This window comes from Fistularia commersonii, chromosome 7, assembly GCF_037954325.1.
Source record: "Fistularia commersonii isolate RoL2024-O1a breed Wild chromosome 7, RoL_Fcom_v1.0, whole genome shotgun sequence".
Lineage (NCBI taxonomy): Eukaryota > Metazoa > Chordata > Actinopteri > Syngnathiformes > Fistulariidae > Fistularia > Fistularia commersonii.
Genome location: NC_141290.1, coordinates 19440882 through 19453817, shown reverse-complemented (window position 1 = coordinate 19453817; position 12936 = coordinate 19440882). Strand labels below are relative to the sequence as shown.

Sequence of the window (12936 nt, the reverse complement as noted above, 5' to 3'; positions counted from 1 at the left end):
CCCCTTCACATCTTTACCCTTTCCTTAATAATACGCCCACTGGCTGGCATGATGGCTCGCCTGGACCAGCTGGAGAACCAGCTCCTGTCCAGGAAGTGATATGGTCACGGCAGGGGGGGCGCCGACAGGAAGTCATGCAGGAGGAAATGATGAACAAGGAAGGAGTCACCACATTCACGCCGAATCTTCGAACGGCACAATCACAAAATTTTGCCCATCTGTAGGCAAACGCAGAGCCTTTGTAGCCTTCAGCTGGTCTGTCGCTCTTTACTCAAGAGGATCATTTGACTGATTGCAATAAACGATTAATCTTTTGTTATAGCTGTCAATCACATCATTTGTACCTTATGTCCGCAACATCAACAACTCCACTCCCCCCCACAGTGGACAGTCATTAGAAATAAAAAAGGAACCAAAAAGAAAAGAAAAGAAAATAAAATGAGAGAAAGACTTGTGATCTTAAAATGATCCCGGATCGCTTACTGGTTCCCGGGAAGGCGAATTGTTGGTTCTACATGTGTACATAAACATAGTCATCAAGGGTACTTTCAAGAAGTGAGTTATAGCACTTGTGTGTTTGTGTGTGTGTGTGTGTCTGTGTGTGTGACATTGTAAAGCTAGGGTTCCTGACCCCCCGTTATCATCACAACCAGCGTTAATCTGTGGAAACACAAGTCATCAGAGCTCAATAAATGATCATGGGTTCTCTTGTCAATCTATTTATACATGATCTGTTTTGTACGGTTTGTGAAATATGTATTTATAGCAATTTGTCTGTAGCTTTTTTTTCCACCAAGTAGAATAGCAAATAAAGGTGATACAGGCGAACCGGTGGGAGTTGGGAAAAAAGGATGTCCTGTTACCACTCCAATGTTATTATGTTATTCTTTCATTGGGTCTCAAAGGAAACACGGTTTGATCCTGAGCCAACTTGGTGGCTTCACAGAGGTCAGGATTTTTTGGAAGAAAGCTAGATTGTATTTTTTATTTCCATTTTTAAAAAGGGATATTTAGACGTTTAAAGCATAACTTTTCAATGATGCTGTGGTATACTGTACTGCCATTACAAAATTCCATTAATGTCTTGCTCTTAAATAAGGCCTTACTTTTGTACTTACTTACTTAAAAAAAAAGTTCCTTGCTGCACTTTTAATACAGCTTTGTTTACATTCACTCACCTGGGCTGCTTAGAATGACCATGGCAGTTTTGGGCAGAGACGGAAAACAAACAAAAAAATCTGTTCGATCAGGTATTTACAGGTCAAATCAGTGACCCCTTTGTGTTTTTATTTAATAAAGACCCACACAAATGTATACCCTTTTATACTTGGACTCCTACTACATTTTTGTATGTTTTCTAACAGCTTTTGATTTTGTACTGTTCTAATGGATCCCTGTATTACATTACAGAAGGCAATTAAAGCTTCAATATTCACCTGGGAGTGTTGTTTTTCCTGAACACCCTGAAACTTATCAAGTATTTAGATTCTCCTATAATGAGCTTCTGTCTGGTTCTGTTAGATGAGAAGTACCAATACGGAACAATACCAATACCGGTACGATTTTCCTTTCTAGGACTAATTTACAGGCTCAATACAGTAAATAAACATTTACCAATATTTAGGTTTCAGTCTAAGTAAATTCTAATGTTTGTGCCAAACTTGCCTAAGTAAATGAACTCATGTAAAAGCACTTTGTGGGAAACTGTATTCGAAACACTTGACAATCTAAGAGTAAGGTCATTTTTCTTAACATGCATTTAGTTGCATTTAAAAACCCGAAAGAATAATTGCTAGAATTAATTTTTCACCAAATTGTGGCTTGCTCTCTACCTACAGTATCTCTCTACAGCTGCTAGATGTCAATTTGACCTGTTTTGATCTAGGCCTGTCCAAAATTAGGTGACAGTTGGAACATGGATGAGTGAATTGAGAGCTTTGCTCTCTGGCTAAGCTCCCTCTTCAACACAACAAATTGAAACAGACCCCAAACCAGGTAACAAGTCTCTGGTTACCAGAGCAGAACCACTGACTCTGACTTGGGGTTGCTTCGCATTCCGCTGCAGATCCATCACAAACAAGGTGGTGTCTCCAAAGAAAAATCTTGGAGGTGATCCTGAGGTCCACACAGTGGCCCATCTCATCACGATTGTCCCCCGAAATTCTGTCCCTGAAGGTCACAGATAGAATCAATGAAAAAATTGAGGTCAACCTTAAACTGCTCTCTACAGCCTGTGAAGTGTTTGCACAGCGTCTCCTCGGACCCCGTTCATCTTCACCAGAACCGAAAGTTCAATATAAACAGGATGACTGGAAACATTGCCTCTCCCAGGCCTTGTGGCTCACCTCCATGGACTATCAGGGTCTGTAGGACCAGATTGACCAACTGGTACTACCCATCCTTGCCTGAGGGGTTCCATGGTCTTGCTGAGATTTCCAGGTGGGTTCCCTTGCTGCTTGCCGTCAATCATCAGGGACCGAGTATTGATTTTTTCTTAGTAGACCCTATGAGGCATGTTGCCATTAAGAACATGTGGAAAAATAACATTTAAGATAAGATAAGATAAGATAAGATAAGATAAGATAAGATAAGATAAGATAAGATAAGATAAGATAAGATAAGATAAGATAAGATAAGATAAGATAAGATAAGAACAACTTTATTAATCCCGAAGGAAATTGTTGTGCCAGAGTTACAGAAAATATAACAGTAATAAATAATAAAAAGAAAAGGCAGAATTAGAAATAAAATAAACTATAAACTATAAAGTGTCTCAGTGAAACTATAAAGTGTCTTCGTAAACAAGTGATAAAACTATAAGTGTCTTAGTAACAAGTGAGGTAAGGAGTGCACAATAGTATGATAAAGGAAAAATTGTAGTGTACTGTTATGAAACCACTATTGAGTGACTCCTTTAAGAGAAGTCTTTGATGTGTTAAGAATATTAAAACCCTCATGAATTATCCCCACCGAAACTCATGAAACCTCTATGACTTGGATGATTAACATCCAGGTTTAGGTTTGATACAAACGCAACTGATGTGGTTACAGGGCTCGAGTACTTCTCTTTACCTCCTTAGGTTAACTGTTCCTTCCTTGTACGCTGCTCAAAAAAATAAAGGGAACACTAAAATAACACATCTGAATGAATGAAATATTCTTATCAAATTCTTTGTTCTTTACATAGTAAATGTGCTGACATCAAAATCACACAATAAAGATCAATGGAAATCAAACTTATGAACCCATGGAGGTGTGGATTTGGAGTCACACTCAAAATGAATGTGGAAAAACACACTACGGGCTGATCCAACGATGATGTAATGTCTTTAAAACAAGTGATAATGAATCAGTGTTGCGTCCGAAGTGGACAGTTTGATTCACAGAAGTGTGATTGGCTTGGAGTTACATTACATTGTTTAAGTGTCCTCTTTATTTTTTTTGAGCAGTATATTAGTGATCGTACCGCCTTACTTTCTTCTACATTGAAAAATATCTCCATTGTCTGGAATAAATAAATATTGGTTTTAATTGCCCAACAGTGTTAAAAGTGAGTTACTCAACAACAGCGACTATGGAACTGTGTTCCAATGTGAACGTACAACCTAAGTTGAAATAAACAACAAAAAGGAGCAACAAGTTTGTTGGGTCTGTCGGGTTTTGTTTTCCCCAGGTTGAGGAGTCGAAAGACGAAGAGTCAAAACAGAGACAAGCCCCGTCAAAGGAGCAAAGCTAATTCCTCATAGAGGGTTATTTTGCTGCACTCAAAGAGCAGCTCTGTGGGGATTCGTCACTGTTGTCAAACACAGAGCATCATCACTGACGATAACCTTAAACACATTTTCTCAACGGACTATGATGCAAGACATGTTTGTACACCCTAATTTATTGAGAGTAATTACATATTAATAATCAAAAGTTTGTGATTTTGGCACTTAGCTCTGTTCTACAGAATAGAAATCACTTTATTCATCACATTCAGTTATACATACAGGGATGAGGAATGAAGAGGGTTGTGCGGGCCTCTGGCAACACAATTTTGAATAAGCGGCGGAAAATGGATGGACTTTCTCAGCTAAGCTCATGTTACAAGCTCAAATCAATGTTTTCGGTTAGGAAAGCAAAAAGGAATTACACAAATCTCATGAGTTGTTGAGTCAAACATTTTACTTGGCAAATTCTTAGGTCAATTTAAAAAGAACCATGATAAAATCTTGCTTTTATTTTAATTTTTTTATCTGATTGATGTACATGATCAATAATTCAGCCTTTCACTGAAATTGAATTTAGCCACAAGTTGTGAACTTTTTGACATCATGCTTCAAGGTTTGACTATCATGGACAAAGGTTTGTTTAATCTAAAAGCAGTTTCTTACAATTAAAAGTTTACAGTGAAGCAAACAAACAAGAAGAAAAAAATATTACTCCTCAAGGACCAGTTCCCTATTTAAAGCATGGAGATTTCTGTCTTTGTCGCTGTCACTGAGTTTAATGAGTTCTCTGTTGAGATGAGGCAACTTGTTTCTACAAATGTAGTCATTTAGACACAATCAAAGTAAATATCAGACCAGATAGCAGTAAACACCTACTTCTGCGAATCACATGTTTTTTTCAGGACCATAATAGAACTCAGAGGACGTATCTAATGAACCGTGTTGACATCCTGTGTGTGTGTCCCAGTGAGGATGACCTTTATTATCAGACCTTAATGAACCTTGATGACATGGTGGCTTGTTGTGTCCTTCAGAGCAAATCACTCTGTGAATACACCCGGGATCTGTGAAGATGTCGGTCCCACAAGTGTCTTCAGCGGAAAGTAAAGTCAAAAATTTCCTGCAACGTGTAACGTATGTTTGGAATCAGATCCAAATTTTTCCCTATTTTCCTTCCAGAAAAATTAGAAATGGCTGATTTCATGGTAAAATATTTAATTAGGTCCACAGGTTGCTGTCGCACTATTATACATATCTGTGATATTTCTAATTGTTATACATGAACAACTAAATATCAAACAAAAGCAATCAAATGGATGATATAACTTTGTTTTGACATGACTGGAAAACTGTAAAATGAACAATATGTTTTATAAGATCAATGCTCCCGCAGGACTGTGGTGAAACAAACATGTCCAGTGTAGCATAAAATATACTGTATGTATTTATATTTATATATTTAACATTTAAACTGTGAACATGTAGTTTGGTGGTGGAGCGCATGCTTTGCACGTATGAGGTCCTGGGTTCAATCCCTGGCATCCCCGCTATAAGTTGCTTTGTATATAAGCGTCTGCCAAATGATTGTATTCTAAACTTTAAATTGGGTGCTGTGAACATTTACAGAATTTATTGTTTGTGAGCAGAGTTTTTGACTTTTTTAGAGCAAATCTTTTACAAAATAATAATTCTTTTTGGTATCAACTTATTTTGGTTCATAATGGGGCCTTTACCAACTGTGTGTAGGAATGTGCCAGTTATCAAAATGTCTCTTCCGTTTCTTGCCATGAGAGATCCCTTTTATTCCTGTCTACCCAGCCCTCTGGCTTTCTGCGCTTCTTAAAAAAATGGCCTTCTCATTTTGTATTTTTGTAAAAAAGAGACCTGATAAGAGCAATATAATTTTACTGGTTGCAAAACTAATGAGTGCTTTAATGATAGATGTTCAGCAATCAGTATTATTTTACTCTTATTCTTATTCGTCAGCATGGAATTCTTTCATGCATCAAAGGAAGGGTGGAGGTTGAGCTGAAATGTGTAACACACTGTGAGCCATGTACAGGAATTGTCCAAAAAACACATAGAAAATAAAGCAAATTGAGAAAGATTTGACTATATATGAGAGGCTGGGGAAAAAGTTTTTTTATGGTATTGTTCAAGCAAACAATCTTACTCAAGTAATGTGGCTGTTAAATGAAAAAGGGTGACATGTTAACGGAAAGATTCATGTATCCCCCAAAAATTGGAATTACTTCATGACCGTAACCTGGAATGAAAATATTGCGAGTGTATGTAACTATTTTCTTCTTTTAAATGACTTGGACTCACATGAAATATTATTTCTGACTAATCGCACAATGTTTTATGCAAGCAAAAAAACAGGAAGTACCTGTCTGATGAAGAGAGAATGAAGCACCACCCACTGGATCACCATCACAGCACATACGAGGGTGCTTGGGCTGCAAGCTCGAGACTGATTACTTGCAGAGACTTCCTTTGGATGTGTTTCCTCACCAACTGTTTCATCTCTCTCTTTTACGTTGCAGAACAATAATAACTGTAGACGACGGGTATTAAAAAGAAAGAAGACAAATATCCAGGTTTGGAAAAACAAATCAAAAATAATATATACACCTGCAATTTTTCCAAATGTGATGAAGATGAATAGAAATAACTGGAATTTTTTTTTTACTTATCATTTGATGTTTACATCTACTGATTGTTTATGAAACTGATGCCTCATTTTTCTTAATATTTTTGCCGAACAGTTTTTCAGTAGAAACAAACAATGGTTGCTATTAAATGTTTTCATGCCTTTGAAGTACTAGATAGTGAAGAATTCTCTTCAATATCAATGATATAAGACTGACTGTTTAATACAGATTGAAGCGCTGACCCAAAGCAGCAGGTGGGAGTGTGATTTTTTTTTCTCTTTAATAATATAATATAATATAATATAATATAATATAATAATTCTAAGCTATGCTATGCTCTTGCATTGCAATCCAAGTGTCATCCTTTCCTGAACAAATAATAATTTTTCTTTTACACATAAATTAATAATTTATTTTATTCTTCAGGCTGCTGGTGAGATCCATGTTAAAGTCTGTAAAGAGTGATTTCACTACACTTGATGAACTACAACATCTTGTTTCAACCGTTTTTATCCTGGACATGATTTATATTGCATTACATTTAAAGTTCATTTCTTCTTCGTCAGAATTACACCAGTCCAAATGATGAGTCTGTCATCTCAGAATGTGACTCTGGTCATGGAATACAGAGACTCTTTCAGCACAGCTGTGACCAAAAATGTGATCGTTGTGGCTCTGGGCATCTCAGTCAACTGCATCAATGCCAGCCTCATTCACACTTTCTGCAAACACAAGGTACTCCTCTTCATCGCCGCATAATATCTGATCAGTGCATTAACTGGGGCATTCTTTATGGCTGACCAAACCTCTTGATCATTTCATGATAATTTGGTGGGAACTTCATGGTTGTTTTAGTATATGAGGTCTGTACTGTCCCAAATCTGAAGCAGAGTGTGCCTTAAAATCCAAAACTGTGTGTTTTTTGAGTGTGTGTGCGTGCACTCGCAGACATGTGTGTTTGTGTGTGTGCGTGTCTTAACTGAGTGGTTGATGCCAGGCTGTTATGAAGAGAAAATACAAAATGGTGCTGGAAATTGCAATGACATCATTTTAAAAAGGGTACCAGAAAATGAACAGTCATTACTGATAGTGCCTCTTCAGGACTGAAACAAGTGCAGATAATCTGTGGTTCTGGCGCACTTTGGTACGATATTTGTGAATAATTGCGGCGAGAGGGATAAGACTGTTAGAAAGAAATATGTGATTAAAAAAGTTATAAACTGAAAAGGCAGAAAAAGTGGCTGCAATAATGGACGGATATTCAACAGAAAGTCCAGGGCAAATTTCAACGTATTAAATGTTGAATATTTCAGTGGTGAGTGCTTCGGCCTCACAGCATGAAAGGACCCTGGGTATATTCTGACGAGCGGACCTTTCTGTGTGGAGTATGTATGTTCTCCTGTGTGAGTTTCCTCCGGGTTCTCTGGCTCCCTGTCACAGTCAAAAAGCATGGAGCAGGTTAAGTGGAAAATTTGGAAAACTGCCCCAAATGATTGAATGATTGTCTGTATGTATATGTGACCCTGGGATTGACTAGCGACCAGTCCAGGGTGTACCCTGCCTCTCACCCGATGACAGCTGGGATGGGCTCCAGCATCCCCAGTGACCCTGAGTGCAGGATAAGCAGCACACGATGGATTGACGTGTCTTTCTTTGCTGTCTAAAGCTTTCATGAATATTTCCAGATCTTCTACACGAATCCCCGCTACATTCTCTTTTTCCACCTGGTCATCAACGACATGATACAAGTGACCCTGACCATCACGCTGTTCGTCATCAGCTACATCCTCTACAAGATCAACGTCTCTGTCTGCAGCACCTTCATTGTCATTGCTCTCCTCACCACCGAGAATAGTCCTCTCAACCTGGCCTGCATGGCCATGGAGTGCTGCATTGCCATCTGCCTGCCGCTGCATTACATACGGATCTGCACCGTTCAGAGAACGCTGGTCCTGATTGGCTTGATATGGATGACCAGCTTCCTGTCGGTTCTTCCAGACCTCTTCATCACTTTGGCCACGGAGACGCTGGATTTTTTCAACACCAAGGTCTTCTGTGTGCGGGAAACAGTTTTCCCAAATGTACACCTCATTGAGAAGAGAGACGTCACCTATATCATCTATCTGGTCATAGTTTGGCTCATTATGTTCTTCACCTATTTCAGAATCCTCTTCACTGCAAAGTCGGCTAGCAAAGATGCTAAAAAAGCACGGAACACCATCCTCCTCCACGCATTCCAGGTTTTGTTGTGTATGGCAACATATGCAGCGCCAATACTGACAAAGGCAATGGCTCAGATACTCCCAAAAAGTTTTCTCGACGCCCGCTTTACATCTTACATTATTATATACATCTTGCCCAGATCCATCAGTCCGGTGATCTATGGCGTACGAGACAAATGTTTCAGGAAGTACTTGGCAAAAAATGTGGTGTGCAAAAGGCTGTGCTGGGAGCAGGAATTGAGGGTGTGCAACTGAGCTGGTTACTGATACAATCATCCATGAGTAGTGAACTCTTCTAGTCATCCATTTTTCCCTAGTTTACTAAAATGTTGAGAAAAAAAATTATCCCTTAGGCTCTCTGAGACCATTTAAATGATATCAGCAGAAGTGCTGACAATTATTTCTATTTATCTATGACTATCATCTGTAGACTAAAAGGGCTGGGACAGTGGTTTATCAACCCATGTCCTAAAGATAAATAATGTTACGGTTGTGACCAATACGAGGTCAATGTGTGCATAATTAAAGAGGGTATAAAGTAAAAAAGAAAAGAAAATGTAATTGTTTTTTCTATTTCATTCATTTAATTTCAGTGAAATTTGCATCAAAACTTAACTAACCAACAGTAACATAATCCAGTAACACAAGCACTACTAGATCTGAATGTTTTATAAATTAAAATATCATTTACCATCATTTACCAACACTGTGTCTTTTTGTATATCTGTTCTTTCACTTTTTTAAAAATCAGACACACACACGCACACACACATACCTACACACACTGTGGACCCTAAATACTTGAAATTCTCCAACTTCTTGGTTCCCACTCCAATTAGCCTCACCGTTCCACCTGGGTTCCTCTCATTCACACATATACTCTGTCTTGCTGTGACTAACTTTCATTCCTCTCCTTTCCAGAGCATACCACCACCTCTTTAGATTTTTCTCTACCTGTTCTCTGCTCTCACTACACACAATGTCATCTGCAAACATCATGGTCCATGGAGATTCCTGTCTAAACTCATCTGTCAGCCTGTCCATCACCACTGCAAACATGGGGCTCAGAGCTGATCCCTAAAAGAGTCCCACCTCCGACTTTAACTTCTCTGTTACCCTGACAGCACACTGCACCACTGTCTCACAGCTAGCATACATGTTCTGCACCAGTCGAACATACTTCTCTGCCTAATTTCACTTAGCTGAGATGTCCTTCTTTTTATGTGCAAGATTACTACTAAAAGACTCATCTGCCAAAACCCCTTAGAAGAGCTAAAGACAAAGGTGACGAAGATCCAGATGATGTCATCTCGCCTTGGGGTCCCTCCAGAGGAGCTGGACCATGTGGCCATGGGGTGGGTGGGTGGTGGGGGCACTGGGAAGAGGGATGTCTGGTTCTCTACTCCGGCTGCTGCCCCCCCCCCGCCCCCTCCGACACAAATTCAGATAAGCGGAGGAAGATGGACTTTCTCAGCCAACCTCACTATGTTTAAGTTATGAGCTCAAATGTATGGTTTTGGTTAGGAAAACAACAAGGAACTACACAAATCTCATGACTTGTTAAGTCAAACATTTTACTTGGCAAATTCTTGAAGATTATGTAAATTTTAAAAGAACCATGATAAAATCTTGCTTTTATTTATTTGTTTATTTTATCTGATTGATGTACATGATCAATAATTCAGCCTTTCACTGAAATTGAATTCAGCAACAAGTTGTGAACTTTTTGACATCATGCTTCAAGGGTGTGATTATCATGACAAAGGTTTGCGTAATCTAAAGGCAGTTTCTAACTATTAAAATTTACAGAGAAGCAAACAAACAAAAAAAGACCATAACTGTATTTCCCGCACTATAAGGCGCACCTTCAATGAATGTCTTTTTTTTTACTTTTCTCATATAAAAGGCGCATGGCATTATAAGGCTCATAGAACAGAAGCTACAGTAGTGGCTGGGGTATGCGTTATGCATCCATTAAATCGAGCTGCGCTAAAGGGAACGTGAACAACAGTCAGATAAGTCTGTCAAACTTTATTAATAGAATACAAACAAACTGCTGACAACTCTGTTCGACCTCCAAAACAAGTTAGTGCATTCACAATACGGAACCGCACGTTCCGGTAGCTCTTACCGGAATTTGCGCCGCCTTCGTTGAAAACAATGTATTTCCAACTTAATTTGTCACAGTTCAGAGCTTTTCGCAAACCGAAAGCACCAAGAAGGAGCGCCTCTAAATTCATTGATGTTAAGTTAGCTAGCTTGCGCTGTTGCCCTCTTTCGAATAGTGACTGTAGAGATGCTTCTACTTGTTGCTCTCTGTTCATCAACCCACTGTTCGAGTTTGTCCTCGACTGTGGCCATCTCTGTTCCCTCGGAAACTCTGTTTGTTCTTTACTCAGCGCAAGTCATCTTGTTGCTTCCTCCACTTCCGAACCATTGATTCGTTAATGTTGATTCTCTCGCTGCTGGTCAAGTCCCGTGTTCTACTCCGTGACTGATAGCCTTGAGTTTAAACTCTGCGTCGTAAGGGTGTCTCTGGAAAGGAGCGATTTTGCGATTTTGGAGTCTACACACACGCACGCACACACACACACACACACACACACACACACACACACACAAATCGAAATGAAAATGCACGCTTCAAGCAGTCATATATGCCGGCATGCACCCCGCACTACTTCTTCTACGGGAGAAAATGGAGTAGGCGGATGCTTCCCGTAGTTGCGAGACCTCCTGCGGCTCAATATTGATCCATACCGGATTATTCGCACCGGATTATAAGGCGCATGTTGGTTTTTGGGAAGATTAAAGGTTTTAGGTGCACGTTATAGTGCGGAAAATACAGTAATCCTCAAGGACCAGTTTCCTATTCAAAGCATTGCCATGGACATTTCTGTCTTTGTTGCTGTCACTAAGTTTAATTAGTTCTCTGTTGAGATGAGGCAACTTGTTTCTACAAATGTGGTCATTTAGACATAAAAAAAGTAAATATCAGATCAGATAGCAGTAAACACTTGCTTCTGCTAATCCCATGTTTCTTTCAGGACCATAATAGAACTCAGAGGACGTATCCAATGAACCCTGTTGACATCATATGTATGTGTGTGTGTGAGTCCCAGTGAGGATGACCTTTATTACCAGGCCTTAATGAACCTTGATGACATGGTGGCTTGTTGTGTCCTTCAGCGCAAATCACTCTGCGAATACACCTGGGATCTGTGAAAATGTCGGTCTCGCAAGTACCTTCAGCGGAAAGTAAAGCCAAATATTTCCTGCTACGTGTAAGGTATGTTTGTAATCAGATCCAAACTTTTCCCCAGTTGCCTTCCAGAAACATTAGAAATGGCTGATTTCATGGTAAAACATCTAAATAGGTCCACAGGTTGTTGACTCACCATTATACATAACTGTGATATTTCTAATTGTCATGCAGCATCGACTAAATATCAAACAAAAGCAATTAATGGATGATATAATTCCTTTTAAATATGACTGCAAAACTGTAAAATTAACAATATGTGTTGTAAAATTAATATCTGCCAGGAACCTTTGATGGTTGATATTAGCAAGAGATGGTAACATATCACTGCTCCAGTAGGACTGCGGTTGAAATACAGCAGAATCCATGTCCAGTGTAGCATAATATATAGATTTAAACTTTAAATTGGGTGCTGTGAACATTTACAGAATTTCTCGTTGCTGAGCAGAGTTTTTGACTTTTTTAAGAGCAAAAGACCCCATCTTTCACAAAATAATCATTCTTTGTTGTATCAACTTATTTTGGTTTATGATGGGGCCTTTACCAGTTGTGTATGCGAATGTGCCAGTTATCAAAACGTCTCTTCAGTTTCTTGCCATGAGGGATCCCTTTTATTCCTGTCTACCCGGCCCTCTGGCCCTCTCCGCTTCCTACAGAAACGGCCTTCTTATTTTATATTTTTGTAAAAAAGAGATCTGATAAGAGCGATATAATTTTACTGGTTACAAAACTAATGAGTGCTTTAATGATAGATGTTCAACAATCAGTATTATTTCACTCTTATTCTTATTCGTCAGCATGGAATTCTTTCATGCATCAAAGGAAGGGTGGAGGTTGAGCTGAAATGTGTAACACGCTGTGAGCCATGTACAAGAATTGTCCAAAAAACACATAGAAAATAAAGCAAACTGAGAAAGATTTGACTATATATGAGAGGCTTGGGAAAAAGTTTTTTTTATGGCATTGTTCAAGCAAACAATCTTACTCAAGTAATGTGGCCGTTGAATGAAAAAGGGTGACATGTTAAAGGGAAGATTCATGTATCCCCAAAAATTGGAATTACTTCATGACCGTAACCTGGAATG

General features: G+C 39.0%; 2 protein-coding genes across 3 annotated transcripts in view; both read left to right on the top strand.

The window, feature by feature from the left end:
• Positions 1-333, top strand: part of matn4 (matrilin 4) — a 29898-nt gene extending 29565 nt beyond the window's left edge. For both annotated transcript variants that reach the window (XM_086150192.1, XM_086150193.1), the window contains one exon: positions 41-333. In XM_086150192.1, coding sequence (XP_086006318.1) covers positions 41-99 — 59 coding nt within the window. In that variant the 3' untranslated portion in view covers positions 100-333. The remainder of the gene's footprint in view (positions 1-40) is intronic.
• Positions 334-6278: 5945 nt separating this feature from the next.
• LOC147233006 (odorant receptor 131-2-like) lies at positions 6279-8844 on the top strand. The gene is made up of 3 exons (XM_086149091.1): positions 6279-6313; positions 6934-7102; positions 8053-8844. The coding sequence occupies exons 2-3, from the start codon at positions 6950-6952 to the stop codon at positions 8842-8844; spliced, it is 945 nt and encodes a 314-aa protein (XP_086005217.1). The 5' UTR covers positions 6279-6313; positions 6934-6949.
• Positions 8845-12936: the final 4092 nt, after the last annotated feature.